General features: G+C 35.1%; 2 protein-coding genes across 2 annotated transcripts; both read right to left on the reverse strand.

Moving 5' to 3' along the window:
* Window positions 1-15,326: 15,326 nt before the first annotated feature.
* Window positions 15,327-17,269, reverse strand: LOC126672369 (uncharacterized). Its single transcript, XM_050366321.1, has 3 exons — window positions 17,145-17,269; window positions 16,533-17,028; window positions 15,327-16,415 (listed from the first exon to the last, which is right to left on the reverse strand). Exons 1-3 carry the CDS (start codon window positions 17,267-17,269, stop codon window positions 15,327-15,329), a joined length of 1,710 nt encoding a protein of 569 aa, XP_050222278.1.
* Window positions 17,270-21,204: 3,935 nt separating this feature from the next.
* On the reverse strand, window positions 21,205-21,898 carry LOC126664497 (zinc finger protein ZAT12-like). The gene has a single exon (XM_050356902.2). The coding sequence runs from the start codon at window positions 21,818-21,820 to the stop codon at window positions 21,332-21,334; it is 489 nt and encodes a 162-aa protein (XP_050212859.1). The 5' UTR covers window positions 21,821-21,898; the 3' UTR covers window positions 21,205-21,331.
* Between the last annotated feature and the right edge of the window lie 4,830 nt (window positions 21,899-26,728).

Below are 26,728 nucleotides of genomic sequence, written 5' to 3' on the forward strand. Positions count from 1 at the left end.
AAGTGCATTTTGCCCCCTCAACTTACATATTTGTCACCTAAAATATAAGGTTAATTATAAATTAAATCACGAAGTTTAGCGTGATTTCAACTGCAATACAAATTTTAAAACTGGAAAATTCCAGCTACCGACTTTTATTTCTGGCAAATTGAAATACCGCCTAATTATACAACAATAAAAATGTTGATGTGCCTGTATATATATTATAATGTCCACACCAACGTTTTTTTAACCCAATGCTCTGATTTGCAAAAATAAAAATTAATAACTGTCATTATCAAGTTTCAAAATTCGTATTATAATTGCAACTCACGCTAAAATTTGTAATCTAATTTACAATTAACTCTAAAATATACGATATACATCCATCTAAAATTCACATAAGATCTATCTCAAATTCATATCACATAACCATAATTATATGAGATCCACCAAAATCGATGTTAGATCCACCTCTGAAATCCATCAAATTCACATTAAATTTGTACTATAATATGATTTCAATACTAAAACAAAAATCCATCGACAAACTTTAGCGTCACACTCCGACAATGGGTTTTTAAATTAAGTGATTTTATAAATATTTTTTTGTTGAATAGTTTAGAATTACTTTTCCGTGCTAATATTTCTGTATTTTTTTCTGAATAGTTACGTAAAAATTCCATTAAAATTTAATATTTTTTAAAAATTAAAATTATTAAATAAATTATATTTTAATATTTTAAAAAATATTTTATCATTTTTTATTCAATACTTAATTTTCCATTGTATTACTTAGTCTACGAATACTTTTCATCTATTCACATGAAAAAGAACAATTCTCCAACTTTCAAGCTTCTTTATTTGTTTGTATATTATAAAACTGATTCTGGCTAAGTAAATTCAAGAAATTGTTATGTAGTCCTTCTCAACTTTCCGCGAAAGCTTGTTCACTATTTCTGTAGAACTTCGACTGCAAATCCAAGAAATACAACACCCTTATCATATAGGCCAGAACAGCTTTTTATATTATATATATATATATATATATATATATATATATATATACACACGCACACATACATTATCTACCAAACTAAAAAACTCAAATCAAACTTTTCTAAAATAAAAAGAACTCGAATAAAACCATATCCATCGATGTTCGAATTCAAATTCTAGGAATTATCAACTGTACATGATCATTTACAGTAAAAACAAGGAAGAAAGATTAATTAATTATTGGAGTTGAATGATGAAACAATCCCAACGACTACAACATCAACCAAAGAAGAATCGAGCTCGAAGATACAATCACAATCATCATCGACAACAACAACAACAACAAGTTCGTGTTTATGATCAAAAATTGATGAATAATGAATACTATTCGCGGCTTACTTCTTTTTTAGAATTTGATAGTTCATTCTTTTCATCTTGGAATTGGAATTGGAATTGGAATTCCAATTTTGTTGAAGATGGAGAGCAAAAGCGCATGATTTTTCAATCTGGTTCTTTCTTTAGTTATGACAATGTTTAACTATCTTTTCTCAGTTTCTATTTTTTCAATTTCTTTTAGTTTAGATTTGTAATATAGTGAACTACTTACAGTATAAACAATGTCCATAATGTAAAAATAATTAGGGAAAAAATGAAAAATATAGGAAAAGGGAAAAATAATCTCATAATTACGGAAAGATAAAATTAATTAGGGACATCACTTAATTAGATTCCTAAACAAAAGTTAGCACTTATTTTGTAATATAATTCTCAACCAACACGTATTTTCCATGTCATATTTTCTCTCAGCTCAAAATCCCAACGTCTCAACTTCTCTGAGATCAAACTTTCTCTCCTCAACAACAAATTTGTCTCTCAGATCTGAAATAACGAAATAAAGAAGGTGATTTTTCAACAAAATTTGATTTTTCAATTCTCAGATCTGAATAACGAAAGTGATTTTGATTTCGTTTTTGAAATCAATTCGTTTTTTATTTGATTTCAACAGAGCTGAAATCAAAACTGTTTTGATTTCCCTTATTTTTGATTTTATTAAATTCAAATTTATTTCATCAGCTCGTTATTTTGGAATTATTTTCCAAAATTAAGTGCTACAGCTAATTTTCTCAAATAATTAGAGTTATCTCCATAACATTTTTAGTCCCGCGCCCATGAGTTTTCTACTAATAAAAAAAATATATTAAAATTTATCAAATCTTTATATTATATTTTGTTTCATTTATCAAATCCCCATCTTAATTATATTAGAACAAAATGAAAGAAATTACAACCACATTTCATTAGTTGGTGTCTATAATTTACCAATCAAGTCTCTTTGACTTTTTAAAATTTTATCCAAACTTTTTTAATGTTGTAAATCTATCCTTTGATAAATTCATCGAAAATTTATCCACTTTTTTATGCCTACATGGCAATTGAGTGTAACTTATTAAAAAATTAAAAATAAAAAAAGTATCCATTTGGAATTTCATATAATTCAAACAAATCAATTTTAAAAAATATACATCAGTTTTAAAAGACTTAATAGATTTCCAACAAATTGACCAAATTGGAATACATTTATTATAGTTCTGTAATACCCCAAAATATTTTAAGATAATTACATCGTGCCACGTGTCGTGATTTCCGATAAATTAGATTAAGGAGAATTTAATTTAATTATATCGGAAATTCAAGAATAAATTTAATGAGTCTATTAGCGGAATTTAAGGAGTTAATGTTGAAAATTTGGATGTGGAGGTATTTAGGGGCTAAAGTGCAAATTAGCCAATTAAGCCCGAAAATGGAAATTTGAGGATTTTCGATGAAAATCTATATTTTAAGTTAATATTATTTATTCGGAGATAAATAATACGTAGTTGAATTAATAGAAAGATTAATTGAATAAGTTTTGGATTAAATTGAAACTTTTGAAAAGTTTCAAGGACCAAAGCGTACTTTAGCCAGGATATATATAGGTTTGAGATGAATGAAAGAAGGGATCAGAACCTTCATCTCTTTTCTTTCTCTTTTGTTTTCTCTCGCTCGTTTCCGATCGATCCGTTGCTCGATTCCGTTTCTCGTCCATATTCGACGCTTAATAGCTCGAATTGATCGTATTCACGAGGTGAATCACGGTAAGCTTGACGTTTTACCGTTTCGTTGATTATATTTTAAGTTATATCGATTCGAAGTTTTATGCCACGAAACGATTTTATCGTTTCGTTGATTATTGAATTCGATTATAGCGTTTAGAGTTTAGAATTAGTGTTTTTGGCACGTTTACGCTTCGTTTGGATGTCGAATCGTTGAAAGCATGTCGGAATCGGGTCCGGGGTTGAAAAACCCGTACTGTGCGTAGCACAGCTTAGCTGTGCGAACGCACAGCACCCTGTGCGTTCGCACAGGTGCTGTGCGAACGCACAGTGGGACGTGCTTTCGCACAGCAGTTCGCCCGACCGTCTTATTTCCAAATCTTACCCCGTTTCGCGTAGGATTGTCGGAATCGATTAGTTATCGATTAACTTGAATAATTAACCTAATGAGGTTAAACGTGAATGGATTTTGAAGTGGTATACGGTCCGTAAACGAGTTTGATATCGTTTATCGGAATATACGTGAGAAGCACGACGATTAATGAAAGAAAAACGTATTGAATCTCGAGTCTAGAGTCAATCTTAGAATAGGATTCTGATGTGAATCAAATGTTTTAAAATTGTTTTAGATCCAGCAAGGCAAGAAGGAGCTGGACCAGGAGCTCGGGAAGCTTGACGTTCTAAAGCCCCGACGTATTTTTGGATAAGCGTTTTCTGTGAGTTTATACGATTTGCTTTTAAAGTATTTAATTAAGCAATTATTTTATATTGCTTTATATTTGAATTGCATGATTTATATATTAAATCTTTAAGTGAGTTGCACATATGCTTGATTTGAAACCAGTATTGATCCGATGGAACGTGCTACCTATTGAGCGGCAATAGGACTGTGTGATCACCAGTTTTGATTTGATACAGCTGTGAATATGATTAAGTACATGAATTTTGAAGGTAGATGTATGATTGTGATACGAGAGTGAACTCGGTTACAGTGTAACCTGAGCCCCGTATCTAGTGGGTTAGACCCACCACTGGGATTAAGAGAAGTGTCGCGACTGACGTGGTAGAGTGTGAATACTCCCGGGTCGGACTATTGGATAAGTCTTCCTCTGAGTATATACGGTTAACATATTTGAGGATTAGGGTTTCAATCGGATCTTGTACTTGGCTGCATATGATTGATTACGACTTTATGTTTTATTTGAATACTTATCAGTAAATGTATGAACTCACTCAGTATATCCCCATATACTGACCCCTCACAGATTTCCTTTCAGGATAGAGACGCTTTGAAGCAACGGATTTCTATCCTACTTCCAGAAGTCTGTATTTTTGAGTATGTAAAGAAACAGTACTTTACTCTTAGAGCTGCAGTAGATAAGTGTTTTGTAAGTCAGCTTGTATGTATAGTTTTCTGTAAATATAACTTTAACGTTTTAAAGTTTTAAACGTTTTACGCTTGCTGCGTTATGTATATTGTGACTGCCAGAGGATATGTGTACCTGGCATGTGTGCTTCTGCATGACACGTGATTGCTTATGTCATGCATGACGTTTGTGTTTTGCGAAAAATTATTTTACGTTTTTTTGGCTTGCTACGGGTTTCGGAGCAACCACTCCCATTCCCTAGCGCCGGTCTCGGCTCTGAGATTGGGTCGTGACAATGTTGGTATCAGAGCATGGTCCAGTTACCATTGCTTATGTTAGAAGAGTGATTGATTTTCTTAGGGTTCTACTGCAGCACATAGGACTCGAGTCTTGTCTTTGTTACGTATTCATTTGATTTTCAAACTTTCAGCTTTCCCTCTAGGTTGTGAGTCTGTCTTACGTGTGTGTTCGCATGTGATGAGATGCGCGTTTTATACGGTATGCGTTTGCGATAATATGTGATTATGTGGCTAAGTAACGCTGTTTGTCTTGGTCAGGATGTCTGACCAACGACAAGAGGTAGAGCGAGCTGCCGCTGCAGCACGAAATGTTATAGAAGGGGCGCATGACGTCCATCCAGAAGCTCAAGATGAGTCTTCTGTTCAGGGAGGAGGAGGTGGCCAAGAGGCCCAGGCGCAGGCACCTGGAGTGCAAGCGCAAGCCCAGCAACCTAATGTTGTGGGTTTTGATCTGAATCAGTTTCTTACGGGAATTGCGGCTATGCAAGCTAATCAGGCTGAGGTGCAAAATATGCATCGTGAACAACTACAGCAGCAACAGTTGCGTAACGTGGCTTTCACTGACCGAGATATCGTATTGGCTTATATGCGCCTTAAGCCAACTAAGTTTGATAGTACAGGCGATGCTCTCGATTTCCTCGAAGAAGTAGAACGTAACGCTCGACGCCTGCAAGCTAATGAGAGACAGACCATCATTATGGTGGAAATGTCATTGAAAGGACCCGCGAAAGATTGGTTCCTGCAGCATATTCAGCCAACCATGAATACTATGACCTGGGCTGAATTTGCAAACCACTTTAGGGAATACTTTTTACCATATGCGGTGACGGAGAATTATCGTAGTCAGTGGTTGACCCTGAGTAGAGGCAATCGGTCTGTGCAAGAGTATGTAACGGAGTTCACCAGAGTGAGTAGGTTTGCATCAGACCTGACTACAGACCCAGTTAGGGTGAACTCAAGGTTTGTAGAGGGTCTAGGAGCTGAATTTGTGAGTCTGACGTCTGATATCGGAAGAACCCTAGTGCAATTGATTGATAGCGCTAGGCAAATGGAAATTTCTTTGATCCGTTTTGGGAGGATGCCCGACCCTTCCAATGTTGCACCTGTGAGAGATAATACGTTTCGTAGCGTACAGAGTGTGCCTACTCAGTCATATGTTGGGAATTATTCTCGATACACACAACGTCAGCAAGAACGCAAAAGACCTCGACGCAGAACACGAGTTAGTACCTCAGGCACCGGATTTAGTGCCAGATCGATGAGTGACATGGGAGGCGGAGTTCCTTTATGTTTGAACTGTAATAGGAGGCACTATGGCGCGTGTTACACTGCTAATGGAGCATGTTTTAACTGTGGTCAACGAGGTCACTTTGCTAATGACTGTCCGAGGCAGATGCCCCAGGGTTCGATGACTACAGTAGTACAGCCTTCTTATCAGCAGCAGAGGACTGCACATCAGGCAGCGTCAGGATATGATCAGACAGGGAGTACTTTTACTGGCCAGAGAGGCCGTGGTTATACAAATCGAGGAGGCAGAAATGGCGGAGGACGCGGTACTGGTCAGACTTCGCAGGCTGGCGGGAGTCAGGCCAGGGTCTTTGCACTGAATCCTCAGGAGGCTCAGGCTTCCAATGCAGTGGTGCAAGGTACCTTTCCTATCGCTTCTCAAGACGCATTAATTTTATTTGATCCGGGCGCTACGCATTCGTTTGTTTCGCCTAATTTTGCTAGTAAGTTGGGAGTGCAACCAGCGTACCTTAGAAATCCTTTGTTAGTAGCTACCCCAGTCGGAGAAAGTGTGGAAGTTAGTATCGTTTATCCGTCCTGTCCTGTGAAAGTTCAAGGACGAGATTTGTTAGTTGACTTGATTTTACTCGAAGTATTAGCTTTTGACGTCATATTAGGAATGGATTGGCTAGCTCAGCACTACGCCAATGTGGATTGCCGGAAGAAGACGGTAACGTTTAACACGCCTGGAATTGAAGCGGTTTCAATTCAAGGTGATAAGATGGAATCTTCTGCGAGTATTATTTCAGCTATTAAAGCTTGTAGTATGTTGAAGAAGGGATGTCAAGGGTTCTTAGCAGTAGTACGAGACGTGGAAAAGAAAAGTGTAAATTTAAGTGACGTGCCAGTTGTGTCGGAATATCCAGACGTTTTTCCAGAGGAATTACCTGGATTACCCCCAGATCGTGAGATTGAGTTTTGTATCGAATTGGCTCCTGGCACGAAGCCGATATCGATACCACCTTATCGAATGGCACCAGCAGAGCTCAAAGAACTTAAGGATCAGCTAGAAGAATTGTTTGATCGTGGTTTCATCAGACCGAGTGTATCCCCGTGGGGTGCACCAGTGTTGTTCGTGAAAAAGAAGGATGGATCGCTTCGATTATGTATCGATTATCGACAGCTGAACAAGGTGACGATCAAGAATAAGTATCCGTTACCTAGGATCGACGATTTGTTCGACCAGTTACAAGGAGCAAAGTTTTTCTCCAAGATTGATCTAAGATCAGGCTATCATCAATTGAAGATTCGTAACGACGACATACAAAAGACTGCTTTCCGAACTCGATATGGACATTATGAGTTCCTCGTTATGTCATTCGGATTGACGAACGCCCCAGCAGCCTTCATGGATTTGATGAATAGGATATTCAAACCGTACTTGGATCAATTCGTGATCGTGTTTATCGATGACATTTTAATCTATTCACGTTCAGAAGAAGAGCACGCGCAACATTTACGAATAGTACTACAGACGCTAAGAGAGCATCAGCTTTACGCCAAATTCTCTAAATGTGAATTTTGGCTAACGGAAGTGGCTTTCTTAGGTCATGTGGTTTCACAAAGCGGTATTAAGGTTGACCCAAAGAAGATCGAAGCTGTGATAGAATGGAAGCGGCCTGAATCAGTTACGGAAGTTAGAAGTTTCCTTGGTTTAGCGGGATATTACAGACGATTTGTACAGGACTTTTCGAAGATCGCTGTACCTTTGACGAAGTTAACTCAAAAGAACGCGAAATTCAATTGGACGGACCAATGTGAACTCAGTTTTCTGAAACTGAAAGAGTGTCTGACGACGGCACCAGTCTTGGCGCTACCAGAAGGAACGGAAGGATTAACAGTTTACTGTGATGCATCAAGAATTGGACTAGGATGTGTTCTTATGCAACACGGTAGAGTAATAGCGTACGCATCGCGACAGCTTAAAAAGCACGAGGCGAATTATCCGACGCATGATCTAGAGTTAGCAGCGGTGATTTTCGCGCTAAAAATTTGGAGACATTATTTATATGGTGCCACGTGCGAGATATTCACGGATCATAAGAGTCTCAAGTACATTTTTGACCAACGAGAGTTAAACCTTAGACAGCGGAGATGGATGGAACTACTGAAAGATTACGATTGTACGATACAATACCATCCAGGCAAGGCCAACGTAGTGGCAGATGCCTTAAGCAGGAAGTCGGCAGGAAGTCTCGCGCACGTTACAACGACGTGGCGGAGGCCATTAATCAATGAGATTCATATGGTGTTTAGCCAAGGAGTGGAGTTTGAGATTTCATCTCTCGGAAACCTAATAACTCAGTTAACGATACGATCGACGTTGATCGATCAGATCAAAGAATTGCAAGCAGACGACCCTCAATTGAAGCATCTAATTGAGGAAGTTCATCAAGGAAAGAGTCAAGATTTCAGTATCGTCAACGGAATGCTGAAATACGGCAATCGAATGTGCGTTCCAGATGTGGAGGACTTAAGACAGAAGATCATGGAGGAGACTCATGGAACGATGTATAGCGTTCATCCTGGTTCCACGAAGATGTACCACGACATCAAATCAACGTATTGGTGGAGCGGAATGAAGAAAGACATCGCAGAGTTCGTGGCGAAATGCCCGATTTGTCAACAAGTTAAATTGGAGCATCAGCGACCTTACGGATTTCTTCAGCCGTTACCCATTCCGGAGTGGAAGTGGGAGCAGATCACGATGGATTTTGTAACCGGACTACCCAAGACGCAAAAAGGTTTTGATTCTATTTGGGTAATCGTAGATCGTTTGACGAAGTCAGCGCACTTCATTCCTATCAAGACGACTTATTCTGCAGCAAAGTTGGCAGAGATTTATATCGATAAAATCGTGAGCCTACACGGAGTTCCCGTGTCAATCGTTTCAGATAGAGCTTCCGTATTTACCTCTCATTTCTGGAAAAGCTTACAAGACGCGTTAGGAACACGATTGAATTTTAGCACTGCGTTTCATCCCCAAACAGACGGCCAGTCTGAGCGGACGATTCAAACGTTAGAAGATATGCTTCGACTTTGCGTATTAGACTTCGGAGGTAGTTGGGATATGTACCTACCCCTAGTCGAGTTTGCCTACAATAACAGCTATCATTCAAGCATCGAGATGGCTCCTTACGAAGCATTGTACGGGCGAAAATGTCGATCTCCTATTTGTTGGGACGAAGTCGGTGAACGAAAGCTCACTGGAGCAGAGATCATCCAGATTACGTCAGAGAAAGTTCCGTTGATAAAGCAGCGTTTGAATACTGCTTCCAGTCGACAGAAGAGTTACGCGGACCCCAAGAGGAAGGATATCGAATTTCAGCTCGGAGACTACGTGTTTCTCAAAGTGTCACCGATGAAGGGAGTAATTCGTTTCGGAAAGAAGGGTAAATTGGCTCCGAGATATGTCGGACCATATCAGATCGTGGAGCGTATAGGCTCAGTTGCCTATAAACTAGACTTGCCACAGGAGATGTCGCAAGTTCATCCTGTCTTTCATATTTCCATGCTTAGGAAATATGTACCAGACCCTTCTCGAATAATTCAACCGCAAGCGGTGGACGTGAGCGAAGAACTGACTTACGAAGAACGGCCAGTACAGATTGTCGACACGCAAATACGACAACTACGGACAAAGAGAATTCCGATGGTGAAAGTTCTATGGAGGAGTCAATCCGTAGAAGAGTGCACGTGGGAGACAGAAGAGGATATGAGACAGAAATATCCATATCTGTTTACTCAAGGTACGTGGCCAAATTTTAAATTCGAGGACGAATTTATTTTAAGGGGAGGTGAATGTAATACCCCAAAATATTTTAAGATAACTACATCGTGCCACGTGTCGTGATTTCCGATAAATTAGATTAAGGAGAATTTAATTTAATTATATCGGAAATTCAAGAATAAATTTAATGAGTCTATTAGCGGAATTTAAGGAGTTAATGTTGAAAATTTGGATGTGGAGGTATTTAGGGGCTAAAGTGCAAATTAGCCAATTAAGCCCGAAAATGGAAATTTGAGGATTTTCGATGAAAATCTATATTTTAAGTTAATATTATTTATTCGGAGATAAATAATACGTAGTTGAATTAATAGAAAGATTAATTGAATAAGTTTTGGATTAAATTGAAACTTTTGAAAAGTTTCAAGGACCAAAGCGTACTTTAGCCAGGATATATATAGGTTTGAGATGAATGAAAGAAGGGATCAGAACCTTCATCTCTTTTCTTTCTCTTTTGTTTTCTCTCGCTCGTTTCCGATCGATCCGTTGCTCGATTCCGTTTCTCGTCCATATTCGACGCTTAATAGCTCGAATTGATCGTATTCACGAGGTGAATCACGGTAAGCTTGACGTTTTACCGTTTCGTTGATTATATTTTAAGTTATATCGATTCGAAGTTTTATGCCACGAAACGATTTTATCGTTTCGTTGATTATTGAATTCGATTATAGCGTTTAGAGTTTAGAATTAGTGTTTTTGGCATGTTTACGCTTCGTTTGGATGTCGAATCGTTGAAAGCATGTCGGAATCGGGTCCGGGGTTGAAAAACCCGTACTGTGCGTAGCACAGCTTAGCTGTGCGAACGCACAGCACCCTTTGCGTTCGCACAGGTGCTGTGCGAACGCACAGCAAGACTGTGCGATCGCACAGTCTGAAACAGACTGTGCGAATGCACAGTCAACTGTGCGAACGCACAGTCTGCTGTGCGAACGCACAGTGGGATGTGCTTTCGCACAGCAGTTCGCCCGACCGTCTTATTTCCAAATCTTACCCCGTTTCGCGTAGGATTGTCGGAATCGATTAGTTATCGATTAACTTGAATAATTAACCTAATGAGGTTAAACGTGAATGGATTTTGAAGTGGTATACGGTCCGTAAACGAGTTTGATATCGTTTATCGGAATATACGTGAGAAGCACGACGATTAATGAAAGAAAAACGTATTGAATCTCGAGTCTAGAGTCAATCTTAGAATAGGATTCTGATGTGAATCAAATGTTTTAAAATTGTTTTAGATCCAGCAAGGCAAGAAGGAGCTGGACCAGGAGCTCGGGAAGCTTGACGTTCTAAAGCCCCGACGTATTTTTGGATAAGCGTTTTCTGTGAGTTTATACGATTTGCTTTTAAAGTATTTAATTAAGCAATTATTTTATATTGCTTTATATTTGAATTGCATGATTTATATATTAAATCTTTAAGTGAGTTGCACATATGCTTGATTTGAAACCTGTATTGATCCGATGGAACGTGCTACCTATTGAGCGGCAATAGGACTGTGTGATCACCAGTTTTGATTTGATACAGCTGTGAATATGATTAAGTACATGAATTTTGAAGGTAGATGTATGATTGTGATACGAGAGTGAACTCGGTTACAGTGTAACCTGAGCCCCGTATCTAGTGGGTTAGACCCACCACTGGGATTAAGAGAAGTGTCGCGACTGACGTGGTAGAGTGTGAATACTCCCGGGTCAGACTATTGGATAAGTCTTCCTCTGAGTATATACGGTTAACATTTTTGAGGATTAGGGTTTCAATCGGATCTTGTACTTGGCTGCATATGATTGATTACGACTTTATGTTTTATTTGAATACTTATCAGTAAATGTATGAACTCACTCAGTATATCCCCATATACTGACCCCTCACAGATTTCCTTTCAGGATAGAGACGCTTTGAAGCAACGGATTTCTATCCTACTTCCAGAAGTCTGTATTTTTGAGTATGTAAAGAAACAGTACTTTACTCTTAGAGCTGCAGTAGATAAGTGTTTTGTAAGTCAGCTTGTATGTATAGTTTTCTGTAAATATAACTTTAACGTTTTAAAGTTTTAAACGTTTTACGCTTGCTGCGTTATGTATATTGTGACTGCCAGAGGATATGTGTACCTGGCATGTGTGCTTCTGCATGACACGTGATTGCTTATGTCATGCATGACGTTTGTGTTTTGCGAAAAATTATTTTACGTTTTTTTGGCTTGCTACGGGTTTCGGAGCAACCACTCCCATTCCCTAGCGCCGGTCTCGGCTCTGAGATTGGGTCGTGACAAGTTCTCCTAAGCAATGTGAGACAACACATAAACTCTCCATATTTTCATTTCAAATAACAAGGCACTTCCTTTTTATTTTATTTTCCAAATTCAATTAATTTCAACAATCCCCCACTTTGAATTTTAAAAATAGTTTCTCGAGCAATTTCTGTTAAGATTTTGCATAAACAAAGGTATCTTTCGATTTGAACCTTTGCGTAGTGAGTAAGATTCTGATTCAACAAGAGTGACTCGTAGTCTTGAACTCTATCTCGGATATCAAACCACGCACGTTCTTTTCATAAGTGTTTTTCTAAAGCCCGTGTATTTATGGCCCTGCACGTCTATCCCAGTTTAGTGAACGCTCTAGAAATTTTGCCTCAAATTTCATAGGAAGCGGCCCCACTTCCACATTCACAAAGGTGAAGCTATCAAGAGTACTCCTATAGCTAGGTACTCCACTCCATATGGAGTATAGACTTCATTAAGAGATTCTATTAACTCATCCTCTACTCGCTTCAGGAATCATTCATTAACATTGCATGTTCTGGCTCATATCATTCATAATTTGTTATTACCCATTGAACCTATTTTTTGGGATCTCCAGTCAGTTAGGTCGGGTTACCATTATGAATGAGTCATTGTATAGGCATTAGTCCCATTCCTTTTGATGTTTTATGGACTTTCTCTCTAGCTAATCCTTTCGTCAAAGGATCTGCTAAATTATCATCTGTGCGTACATGATCCACTCTAACAGCTCCTGTTGAGATGAATTCTCTAACAGTGCTGTGCTTACGACGTATCTGTCGTTTCTTACCATTATAATAACGGTTCTCAATTTTTGCAATAGCCGCGGTACTATCGCAATGGATCAACACAGCTGGTATCGGTCTTTCCCACAAGGGAATTTCAGCGAACAGGCATCTTAGCCATCATGCTTCTTCACTAGCAGCAGCTAGTGCTATCATTTCTGACTCCATCGTAGATTGAGCCAGAATCGTCTGTTTCTTTGATTTCCAAGAAACAGCTCCACCAGCTAAACTGAAAATATAGCCGCTCGTGGCTTTGGAAACATCTGACAATGTATTCCAATCTGCATCACTGTACCCTTCAAGTACAGCAGGATGCTTCAGATAATGTAATCCAAGATTCATTGTTCTTTTAAGGTATCTCATAACCCTTTCAATAGCATGCCAATGCTCAATACTAGGTCTACTAGTAAACCTGCACATTAATCCAACGACATATGCAATGTCGGGTCTAGTACAATCAGTGGCATACCGAAGGCTGCCAATGATGCTCGCATATTCAGACTGTCGTACACTATCACCAGTGTTCTTAAAGAGTTTTACACTTGGATCATAAGGTGTACATGTAGGTTTACAGTCGAAGTAGTTATACTTCTTTAGAATCTTCTCAACATAGTGAGATTGATCTAAAGAAATTCCTTTTTCAGATCTAGTTATCTTTATGCCAAGAATGACATTCGCTTCACCTAGATCTTTCATATCAAAGTTAGCACTCAACATTGATTTCACAGCATTCACAACATGAATATTTGATCCAAAAATCAGCAAGTCATCTACATAAAGACATATGAAAGTGCAAAGTTCCTTTTCAGATTTGTAGTAAATACATTTGTCACTTTCATTCACTTTAAAGCCATTTGAGATGACAAGATTATCAAATTTCTCATGCCATTGCTTAGGTGCTTGTTTTAGACCATACAAAGATTTGTCTAACTTGCACACCTTCTGTTCCTGACCATGTATTACAAAACCTTCAGGTTGATTCATGTAAATTTCTTCTTCCAGTTCACCATTTAAAAAAGCAGTCTTAACATCCATTTGGTGTACGACCAAATCATATAGCGCAGCGATCGAAATCAGCACTCTAATGGATGTTATTCTAGTAACAGGTGAATAGGTATCAAAGAAATCAACGTTTTCACGTTGTCTGTAACCCTTGGCTACAAGTCGAGCTTTGTATTTGTCTACTGTGCCATCAGGTTTCAATTTCTTTTTTAAGATCCATTTACAACCTATGGTTTTGCAACCGGGAGGCACATCAGTCAAATGCCATGTATGATTGGACTCTAATGAATCCATCTCATCATTTATGGCTTCTTGCCACAAATCAGAATCTAATGAAGTTAAAGCTTCCTGGAGGTTCGTAGGATCCTCCTTTAAAGAATAGACATGGAAATCAGTTCCAAAGTCTTTCGAAATTCTAGCTCTTTTACTTCTTCTGATCTCTGGTTCTTTATCATTAGTAATCTCATTATTCCTGACCACAAGAACATTACTAGATGATTCTTCCCCACTATTTCCTAATTTAAAAGGAAATTTCTGTTCATAAAAATCAGCATCTACTGATTCAATAATAACTCGTGCAGTCAAGTCATAAAATCTATAAGCCTTGCTATTGACTGCATACCCAATGAAAACACATTCATAGGCTCTGCTTGCTAATTTTATTCGTTTCGGATCAGGAATCCGAACATAGGCTAAACAGCCCCAAGTTCTCAAATAAGATAAATTTGGTTGTCTTTTCTTTAGGATCTCATAAGGTGAAATCTTCCTGTTTGATTTCGGGACTCTGTTGAGTACATAACAAACAGTCAACAGAATTTCACCCCACCAATAAGAAGCAGCTCCAGAATTCAATAAAATAGACACTACTGCTTCTGTAAGTGTTCTATTTTTTCTTTCGGCTTTACCGTTCATTTCAGGAGAATAAGGTGCTGTTCTTTCATGCATAATACTATGTGAGTTATAGAATTCTATAAACAAGCTAGATTCATATTCAGTACCTCTATCACTACGAAATCTCTTGATTTTCTTATTGAATTGATTTTCAATTTCTGTTACAAATAACTTGAACATGTCAAGTGCGTCACTTTTATTTTTCATCAAATACACATGTGTAAAATCAGAACAATCATCAATAAAAGTGATAAAATATCTTTTACCATTTCTGGTCAAGGTACCGTCAAGTTCACATATATCAGAATGTATTAAATCTAAAGGTTCAGATTCTCTAATTACTGATTTATGTGAGTTTTTAGTTATCTTAGCTTGACTACAGAATTCACATTTTTCAAACTCAGTTTGGTTCATTTTAGGAATTAATCCTAGGGTGCTCATGTTGTTAATTATTCTTTTATTTACATGACAGAGTCTTGCTTGCCAAGTATTAAAATCACAAACTATGTAAACAGAAGCAACATCTTTATTGATAATTTCAACATTCAACTTAAACATACCCTCACAAGCATAACCCTTTCGCACAAAGATACCATTTCTGGTAATGGTGTACATATCTCCACCAATATTCTGAAAGAATCCAGCCTTGTTGAGAAGATAGCCAGACACCAAGTTCTTCCTCATCATAGGAGTGTGCATCATCCTTCAAGATTAGTGTTTTTCCTGAAGTAAATTTCAGTTCAACACTTCCAATTCCAGCAACAGTAGTGGTGTGAGTATCACCCAGTAATACTTTCTTATCATCCACGGCAGTGTATGTTTTGAACATAGCACGATCGTGGCAAACATGGCGATTAGCGCCCGTGTCTACCCACCAACCACTTGATCCACCAACAAGGTTGATCTCAGCCATCATATCTGTTATCATAGCCGTAAAAGGCTCTTCAGTCAAGTTAGCCTGTGGAGCAGTACTTGGCTTGTTCCGACACTTGCGTGCCATATGACCCGGTTTTCCACAGTTAAAGCATAGAAATGGTGGCAGGTCATTCTTAACAGGTGGTGCCTGTTTCACAATATGGTTCCTTGAAGGATTACCATTCTGGTTTGCTTTGTTGCGATTCACATTTTGGTTTTGGCTCGAATTGTGATTCTGATTCTTAAAATTCTTGCCATTAGGCTTCAGACTCATCGAACTAAACTTTCTTGTGTTGTTAGAAACAACCAACACTTCATCTTTTAGATCCTGTTTTCTCGCCTCTTCCTCAATCCGAAGACGAGTGATCAAACTTTCCAGCGAGAACTCTTTCGTTTTGTGCCTGAGAGAATTCTTAAAGTCCCTCCACGAAGGAGGTAATTTGTCAATTAAAACAGCAACTTGAAATTGTTCATCAAGAACCATACCTTCGGAGATGATCTCATGAGCTATTTTCTGTAATTCATGGGATTGCGCCTCGACAGATTTTTCATCACTCATTTGATATTTGAGGTAGCGGCTGACTGCGTACTTTTTAGTCCCCGCCTCCTCGGTATCATATTTCTTTTGCAGCGCCTCCCAAGTTTCCTTTGCAGTCTTTCCATCATTGTAGTAATCATAGAGATCATCACTTAGTGCATTAAGAATAAAATTCTTGCACAAGTCGTAATTCCAATGCTAATTTCCCACAACAATTTAAAAATCCACCTTCCCTCACTGCATTGTCAAGTCGTAATTCTCCACCGGGCATCAAATTCAAATTCAAATCCAATTACAATTTGAATTCTTCATTACTGCCGGCACCGGCAACAAACCTCGTGCAATCTGCTGGTGCATGCTAAACTGTGGCACATTCTTGAGGTAACTACGTAAATTTTGAGTAATACTACCGAGCCCAATCGCAGAAAAAAAGTTGATCAAAAAGCGCATATTCTTCAGATTATCTTTGGGGAAAATAGAGTCGAAAGCAGGATCGGTAAGGCGTTCATTCAAGCTGATGCCAAGATGCTCAGACAACTCCTGAAACAAAAACTTGAGAAATATACGAGATGAAGAGTTGGTATCATCTTCCGTTAAACGTATGTAAGATAAAACATTCCAAGGAAGAGCATCAGTAGCAATCAAATGGGCGAAAAACATCGCCACATTACGGATTTTATTCGTTTTTAATCGATGAACCATAGAATATTGCTCCTTAAAGCACTTCTCAAAATTATCCCGGTAGACTTTTTTGATCATGCAAAACCTTTGCCCTAAAGACCCATAGAAACGTTTGTAGGTTCTGTCTTGGCTGCAGCAGTCCAAGATCATCGTACAGATTACAATCTCTTGTCCTGACTCCAGTTTTATTGCAATAACTTATGCCCACACTCCTCAAAAGTTTCACTGTTCATGATAGTTAGGTACACAGCCCTTCGTAAATTCACAAGATTAGTGTCAGTCTCATCCTTTATCACCATCTGATGTTCATCAAATTGATCCCTCTGCTGCTCGTCGTGCAGATGCTTATCGCCGGAATAATTTCGCTTCATTATGGACTTCGATTTCTGATGCTAAAGTGAATGAGTTTGATGTAGTATTTATAGGACAAAGAGGCGGTCAGTAGTGATGTGTTCCTTTGAAGTAACAGATTTTCCTTTTTAATCCATGTGGGATGCGGAAGCCGAATGTAAAGTGGATTGGGATTAATAATTAGAGCTAAGATTTATTAATTATTTTCAACCAAAAGCAATTTATTTAGTATCATGATTAATTTTTTTAAAAACGACATAATTAAGGAAAATTTTCAAAACTATATATAAAAATAAAAGTGGATGAAATGATTATATGAAATGATTAAACTGTATATAAAAATAAAAGTGTAGAACCATATTGATTAATTTTCAAGTAAGAGGGACGAAAATATAAATTGTGACATATAAAAGGGGCTCTCAAATAATACTTTTTAACACACAAAGTACATTAAAAAATTACTGAAAAACATCGAATAAAACACCAAATAATTACCAAGAAAGCAATACATACATAAAAAATCAACAGTCCATTGGTTGACATTGCACATAATACGTGTTGACAAAGTATTGTCCGCGTTGTTGACCACTGTTGACCGCCGTGGAAAAATTGTCGGCCAAATTTTGATGACATGAAATTATTTTGGTGATCCACCTGTGGCGTTTTTCGGGTGTTTTTGGGTGTATTTTTTTAAAAGGCCTAATGTTCCAAAAACATTGACTTTTAATTTTTTTTTTCAATAGCACCCCGACATTGAAAAATGCCAATTTTACTCTATATCGCATTTTCGACTTTCAGTTGCACTCGAAATTGAAAGTTTTAAACGATTTTATTACTAGAATGGTGAAAACATTCAAAAGAACTAATTTTAAAGGTAATATTATATTTTTTTTGGACAAATTCATACAAATTCAGAATTTTAATTAACTTATTTTGAGTTCATAACTATATTAAAAACCAAAAACCCGTACTGAACCAAATTTTTTTATGGTAAAGATATATATCGGTTATCACTATAAAAATTATGGTTCCGTTTGTATTTTTCATGTTCCGTAAACCGCACAGTTGTAGCTTTTGCACTACCAAACCAAGCTGTAATACCGAATGCACACCCCTACACATAGCATACTGCAGGAATTTCCAGCGCCTGGTTAAAAATATATGTATTCACATATTAAAATTGTAGATAAATATGTACATTATTCCTAATATTTAAGGAAAATTATTTGTTGAAATCTAAAACCATTGTCGATGTTCAATTAATGACTACAAATAAAAATAATAATGTATAAAATATTCAATTAAAATTTTGATTTTTAAATAATGAAAATTATCAAATAAATGTAAATTTAATATCTTTAAAAGTTATTGTTTATATATTTATTATTTTTAATTCAATACTTAATTTTTTGATTGTATTAAATATCATCTTATATCCAACCCTACGAATCCTTTTTGTCTATTCACATAATAAAAGCCAATTCTAAAACTTTCCAAGTTTGCATTTTTTTCTATAATACAAAAAAATATTCTTTCATATATATAAAAATTGAAGAAAATGGTATGTGGTCGTTTGCAAGTTTCCACGGAAGCTAGCTCACTCTTTCTATAGAACTTCTACATATCCAAACGAAACACCCCTAACATATACGCCTTATATTATAGTATGCATTCAATGTTCAATTTTAAATTCTAGGATATGAATCATTTACATTAAAAACAAGGAAGGGATATTTTAATTATTGGAGTTGGATGATGACAATCCCAACGATTTTAATACATACTATTCAAGATTTACTTATTTTTCAGAATTTGATAATTTATATATTTATTCACCTTGGTTCGTGTTCAGCAACAAGTGGTCGTTTTCAGAATTTGATTTACTTATTTTTCAGAATTTTACCCTAAATTTTGAATATAACTTTACTTGCTGCATTTATTTTTGATTGATCGACCCATTCTAAAAAAGTGCCATCTTTCGGGTAAAATTTTAAGATGAGGGAGCCTCTGTTTACATTTGCAATAGGATAGCTAATTAAATAAAGGCCTAATCACTCAAAAGCCCCCCATCTTTAGCCTCTTTTACAAATACACCCTGACGTAGGAATTTTTTCAATTTTACCTTAATTTACCCTTTTATGTTTCAATTGTACCCCAAAGCATTAAATTGACCTCTTTTTACTTAGAAAAAAATTTAAAATAATCCTTTATTTAAAAAATAAAAGATTATTTTAAATTTTTTTATAAGTGAACAAATTTTTTTATAAGTGAACAAATTAAGATTATTTTAATTCAATGTGAACAAATTTGTAATAATATATTTTCTATGTAAGATCATAGTTATTTTATTAAAAATAACTTATATTGGTTAAATAAATCATTGATAAATGTGTTAGATAAATCATATATATCTATTGAAAAACAAATTAAGTGAACTTTTGTGTGTGCATGTGTCATGTCTAAAATATTAATATAATTGAATAAATTAAATAATTGTTTTAATAGATACAGTAAAGGTTTATGTTAAAGTGATATAAATTGAACTCTATAATTTATATATAAAAATATTGAAACCAAAATTTATCAACTAGGTGATGTAAAAAAGTAGGGGTGAGCAGAAACCGAACCAGACCGAAAAACCGGACCGAACCGAACCGAAATTTGTTGTTTGGTTCGGTTTTTCGGTCAAAACGGTTTGATTCGGTGCTAAATAGAGAAAAGTTTGGAGATTGGTGTTTGGTTCGGTTTAAGATTGTCAAAAACCGAACCGGCCGAAAAACCGATTACACCGAATATATCAAACCAGTGTCATTTTGTAGTATAATGCCACGCATATCGGGTGTTGTCTGGTCCATTTATATCACTAAACTACCCCTAATATATGCCATATATAAAGGCCCTTATAACTTAAAAACCCTACCTATCTCATTTCTGCTCTCTTTTGCCCGCCGCTCTCTCCCTCTCTTCCCATTCTTGTCTTTACCAAATTAAACCCTAATTTTCTAATTGCTTTTATCAATCTCTTTAACTATTTATTATCTTTCAATTACAACACATAATCACACAATTCTTTTAACAAACGAGTACCAAATTCGACGGAAGGCTATCATTTTACTTCTCAGATCTGTTAATATACTTTAAAAATGGAGGTTTGCTTAACAGGTAAACGTTTAGTCTTTTTCAATTTTGTTAGTTTAATATTTTGATATCAGAAATTAAAAATGTTTGCATATTATTATTTTTGTTTAATTTGTTATTGGTCTTATGGTATTCTTTATTCTTAATTCATTTTTTTGTTCTTGATTTTGGCAGATCTACATTCCTAAACAAGATCAAGCTGCTGGAGATCTTCATATTTGTTGTTACTTCATTTGAACCCGACTTATTGATTCTTTTATAGAGTATTTGTTTGTTCTTTTTATTTTTCTTTGTTTGTATTGTTAACTGTAACTATTTTAGATTTAAAATTGTAATTTGTTTGTATTATTAGCTCTAACTATTTTTAGATTTAAAATTGTAATTTTATTTTATGTCACTATATTCTGATTGTAATGTTCTTCATCTATAAATTTCTTTTTTTTTGATAAACATAGAGTATAAGAGTTTGTATTAATTTCATAAAAAATTATTGGGTTTTACTTTTAAGGCTGATTTAATTTCGGATAAAAAATATTAAAAATGCCAAACCGAATTAAAAAACCGAAACCGAACCGAACCGACCGAAAATTTCGGTCAATTTTTTTTTCGGTTTTTGGTGAATTTTAGCACGGTTCGGTTTACAATATGAACAATTTCGGTACCTTCGGTTTTGGTCGATTCGGAACCGAACCGAACCGAACCGACCGATGCTCACCCCTATAAAAAAGTAAACATAAAGTTCTCTTCTCTATGTACAAGAAATAAGGCACAACCAGAATCTTCCCTCTCAAGGATCACTAGCCCAAAAAAAAACTAATATATGAAAACTACTCTATTAAATCTGTTCACAAGAACAAATGAATAAATTAATCTGAATACAAAAACATCATAAATTATCCCAATATACTCAAAATTCTATGTTCAAGAAACCCTAATTCTCCGATTTAAAACACCACCTTCCCTAACTGCAACGTCAAATCATAATTCTCCAGCGGCGTCAAATTCAAATCCAACCACGAAATCCTCTTGCTAGAATTCGATTTCTTCATCACCGCCGCCACCGGCAACAAACCTCGAGTCGCCAGCTTATCATCACCGCCCATATTGTTTCTATGCCGTCGCATATGACCACCGAGTGCTTGACCGATCGCAAACTCAACCCCACAGATCGAGCACTCATGTGTTTTTGCCTTCGCCGGCGAACTGGGCAGCTTTAAAAAGTCATCTCCGATCAGTTTCGGCTTCTTATGGCTCGCACGGTGGCCTCCCAACGCTTGAAACGACGAGAATTTTCTGTTACATGTCTTGCATGCAAATAAACGACCGTTCGTCGCTGACTCTTCAAGCTCTGTCGTTTTGCCAACTTTTGAGAGAAGCATCAAGCAGTTAGCCATGTCAATCTCTGCGTTTTCTCTGCCTCTTTTCATTACCATATTTTAGTTTGAAATTGAAATTATTTAAAGTTTTTTTTTTTTGTGAATGTGAAAGCTAAGGTTTGAAGTGGAAATTTATGAGATGGGTGAATGAGTTTGGTGGAGTATTTATAGGAAAATATTCGAGTCGGTCAGCAGTGACGTGTTCCTTTGAAATGACAGATTTGCCCTTTCCTAATCCATATGGGATTCGGAAGTAAAGTAGAGTGGTATATTGTGTAAATAATAAGAAAGTTGAGGGGGGAAAAGAAGCAGCCGCCGTGATTGATAAGTTTACGTGACCGCGTTGCTGAAAAGTAGAGAGGGGGAGAGCAACATAAGTCGTTTGGGGTGAACGAGTGGGGGAGTCTTTCTTTATTAACTAGATTTTTCTAGAAACTTTCTTAATATTCTCAATACATTTTTGTAATTTTTATGTTTATTTATTTTTATTAATTATACTGAATTTTTATTTAATAAAATAAAATTAATTTAAATTTAAATTTATGTTAAATAATATTCAAATTACAAAATTAACTTGTTAAGTTTAGCATTCTATATATTGTTCTCAAAAATTAAAATGATTTTAAAGTAAGTTTTGTATGTGTTATTTGTAGAATTTTGAAGGAAAATGCTATTTAACCCACCATATTGTACCACCTTTATTGTCCCTCCTTACGTGACAGCATTTAATTCGTCAAATCCACCTCCAAAAGTGTATATCTTAAATTCCAACTTTTAATTCATCCACTCTTTTAATGACACGTAAGGTGGGTTAAAAAAGATGGGTTAAAAAGGAGGGTTATATAGCATTACTCAATTTTGAATCTCTTTTATTCTCATTTTTAATATTTTAGTAGTTGATATTAAACTATGTTATAATTATGTAGAATAATGAAAAACCGTAGCTATAGCCTTGTTTTTTTTAATTAAAAATTTGATAGACCACCGTTGTAATTTATACTATTTCAGTGTTAGATAATAAATTAACTTTAGTTTATAAATCGTTCTCATTTTACTATATTAATTCAACTTTATATATATTTAATAGTATATAATTATTAGTTTGACTAATATACAACAGTTGAATTACAGCAATGTTTGAATATTACATCAAATTATTTAATTTAAAATAATTTAATTTATTTTTTTGGATAAACATTTAATATATTTATATGTAGGCAAAATAATTCACTTGATCAATTTAAAATAAAAGATCCAACTGAAAATATGTAATTGTATAATTGTAATTTTATAAATTTGTTAGATATATTTTTATAAATTAGATAATCGATATCTTTTAACTACGTCTAGAATAGTTCAAATTTCAATACATTATTCATATAGAAATTACTCATTATTTTGTTAGTAAAAATATTGACTTTAGGGGGGTGAATATGAAATTATTCATACAAAGGCTAAAATATAAAATAAAAATTTGGGAAATTCTGAAACTCTCTAATTTTTTTATCATTGATTTACATTAATAATTTGATTTACAAAGTAGGTATTTGTCCACTATATTGTTTATCATATACATTCGTTAGTTGTTGCAGGTGAAGTGCAAACAGGGTGAATGCGCGTGGAAGTTGAGAAACGGGTTGAGAGTATGAAAGGTAGAAGTGAAGAAACGTGGAGAGCAAGTAGCGAGTAGCAGTGAAGCAGTCTTACTCGTACCACGCGGTTCCTTTAATTCCTCTTTTCATACTCTCTCTTTCCTTAACACAACCCTCTTTCTTCCTATTTATTCCCAACATCATTTTATACTCTCAATTAATTCTAATTTGTTTTTTCCTTATTTAACATGAATTTCATTGCATTTAACTCATCTATACTCGGTCACCAAGCCTATCCATATTTAATGTATGACGCATCTCAATTAAAAAAAAAAAATTATTAAAAATATACACTTAAAAAATCAATATTGTCAGATCCGATTCGGACATTAAACTAATAGACAGAGAATGAAAGATTAGAGATTTAACCGGGATTCTATTAGGGACCAACCGAGGGTTAAAAAATAAATGTACAATAAAATATATTTAAAATAAAATTATATATTACATAAATTATAATATATTTTTAAAATAATAAACTAAACATTTTTGAGAAATTTCCTTAACTACACTATTTTTTATTTTATTTACAATTTTATATTGTCTTAACTTTTCTAACCTTTTTTTTAACGAAAAATATCTTTTTTTTTTATTTAATTTCACAAATATCTTTTTTCACTTTTAAATTATTTATTCTATTCTTTTATAGATTTTTTTCTGATGTGTTTATTTTTTATTTTTTTATCGTGTTTTTAGTGTAACTATGTTGTATTACAATAAATCTATTGTGTTTTTTAGTGTAACTGTGGTGTTTTTATAGAGTAACAATAGTGTATATATATCGTGTATCTATGGTATTTTTGTAGTGTTTTTATGGTAGTTTTTATGGTGTATACCATAAAAACACTGCAAATGCACCATATATAGACTAGAAAAACGGCAGAAATATACCAAAAAATATAGATACACCGAAAACACCACACAAAAAATACACTATAACGTAAATATATTATAAAAACACTGTAAATATACTATAAATCAAATATACTATAACGCAAATATATTATAGTAATCACATGCTAGTCATATGATCGCCCTCGCAATATGGTGTTCTGCATCACATATTCTGCAATATCGTCAAACAATGTTCAACATACAAACTCACTAATATTCAGCTCTAATAACTCCATTGCAAGCTTACAATCATCAATTGAACTGTATACTCTTAGCCTTAATCATGGCCGAACCTATCAGCATCAATTGATACCAAAATTTAATCAAACATAACATGATTCTTACAAGCTAATACCATCAATCATCACTAAATAACATGTAATTGCCTAAACACCTATCCATTCATCACTTAACTTCATCATTCTATATATGATCAATTTTAGAAAATCAAGAGTTCACCTTAATGATCAAAGCCGAAGACCCTAGCCATCAATTTCATCATCAAAGACTTACATTCAAGCTCCATCACACCTTACGTCAAACAATTAACAAAATCCCTAACTTAATCAATCAAAACTGAATTAATCACTTTAAACCCTAACTGATAGAGCGAGTTCCTTACCCAGATATGTTAGGCTAGATGTGTAGCTCTCGTTCTCCTCGTTCCGTGTCCCCAAGAATCGTTCGATTCGATTAAGAATTGAAGAAGATATGGTGAATTCAAGATCTTTGAATATGAAGCTTATGAAGGAAGATGGGTTTCAGATTTTTGGAGCTGAGATCAAAATGATATTCTGAGTTGAATATCAAATGAAATGCCTTATATATTTATGAGAAAAAGTCTCCTTTAATCCTTAGACTTGCCACCTCCTCACTTCTCAATTCATTACTTTTCTTTCGTCCAATTTAGTCTCTCGAACCCTAAATCTTTTAGGTCCGATCAATTCCATATTATTTATTTTCAAATAAATAATATTAGTCTCATATCTTATAATTTCATGTTCCGATAATTTATTTTGGCAATTTCGGCCAAAAACGCTCAATTTCCAATTTGAGCTAAATTGCACTTCTTTCAACTTTTTCGTCCAAATTTCATTTTAATACTATTGATAACCATTTTATCGATATTATTTTTAATACTAATTCCCCTCAATTATTTACTTAATTTCTATTTTTCGGAAATTAAACGCTTATGTTCTGATTTTGAGCTAAAGTGGACTTGTAGCCACTTTCTCAAATTTATCTCTTTAACCCAATTCCATTTTTCTTTTGGAATATTATTATTGAAGTTTTCTTATTAAAATTTTGGATATCGACCTATTCGGGTCCACTTTTGCTTAATTATTCCACTAATTCTTATTTATCTCATTTTAACCACTTAAAATGAGATACACCGTTTCATTTTAAAATACCCAAATTTCAGGGTATTACATTAGCTTCCCAGATTCGCTCCCACATCTTCCAAACTTCGATCTGCACTTCAAAATGTAATTCCGGGCTTATCCGAACTCCGAATCAGGCCCAGTTTGAACCTAGACATAGAAAATTGAGAAAATTAGCCCACATACGGGCTTTGGCCTTTTTAATTAGATAAGTACGGCCCCAAAAATCAGTCTTGATATTTACGGTTTTCTTTTTTTTTTTTAATTTGAAATTTATGATTTTGTTTAGCAATAATAGGCTTTTCAAATTAGAAAAGAACCATTAACTGAAATGGTAACCTCCCTCTTCCAACTTCAGATTGCATGTCCCCATTTCAAATTGATTCTTCAAAAAATCTCGCCGTGAATATCTCCTCAAATAACTCCACAGTCCCACTTTTCAAATCTTTCCCATTTCTTTTATTTTAGGTTTACAAAAAATCTGAAATGCCTAATACTAGGTCATCTGCAACAAATATTGCTGACATGAAATCATCACCAAAAAAGACACCCGGAATGGCAAAATCGAAGAGGGTGTCTAGCAAACGGAAGGTTGATTTTGTTGATGTTCCAACTTCGAGTAAGAATCATAGAGTTCTTATTAATCAAGAAGAAAGTGACAATAGTGATTTCGAGGCATTCACTATCACTGATAGGCAAAAAACGAAAAAACTTGTTCTTTCTCCTCCTCTTGCTCTAAAGGTATTGTTTTTAAAATTCTTTATTTGTTTAAAGTTAATGGATTTTTGTTAATTGTTTCTTGTGATTCAATAATTTAGTTAGGTTTGTATAACTAAATGTTGTCAATTTGATTGTTTTTGTTTATATGTTTTAATTATGTTTTTGTTGGGTTTTTATTAATTTTTTTAAGGCATGCTTGATATCTGTAATTTGTTGTAGGGTTAATCTATAGTTGTTTGATGGTTAACTATAGGTAAACTGAAAATAAAATGTGTTCATGTTTTTGATCCTTTTTAGGAACTCTGTATTTTTTTCCT

Source organism: Mercurialis annua, linkage group LG1-X (assembly GCF_937616625.2).
Source record: "Mercurialis annua linkage group LG1-X, ddMerAnnu1.2, whole genome shotgun sequence".
Classification (NCBI taxonomy): Eukaryota; Viridiplantae; Streptophyta; class Magnoliopsida; order Malpighiales; family Euphorbiaceae; genus Mercurialis; species Mercurialis annua.

Bases quoted from the DNA above. Each gene is read 5' to 3' on its own strand.
- LOC126672369 (XM_050366321.1), bottom strand. From the start codon at position 17,269: ATGAAGCGAAATTATTCCGGCGATAAGCATCTGCACGACGAGCAGCAG. The intron at 17,029-17,144 runs GTACCTAACTAT...GGACTGCTGCAG, and splicing joins GTGAATTTACGAAGGGCTGT to CCAAGACAGAACCTACAAAC. The intron at 16,416-16,532 runs GTAATGAAGAAT...GTGGGAAATTAG, and splicing joins GTTTGTTGCCGGTGCCGGCA to CATTGGAATTACGACTTGTG.
- LOC126664497 (XM_050356902.2), bottom strand. From the start codon at position 21,820: ATGGTAATGAAAAGAGGCAGAGAAAACGCAGAGATTGACATGGCTAAC.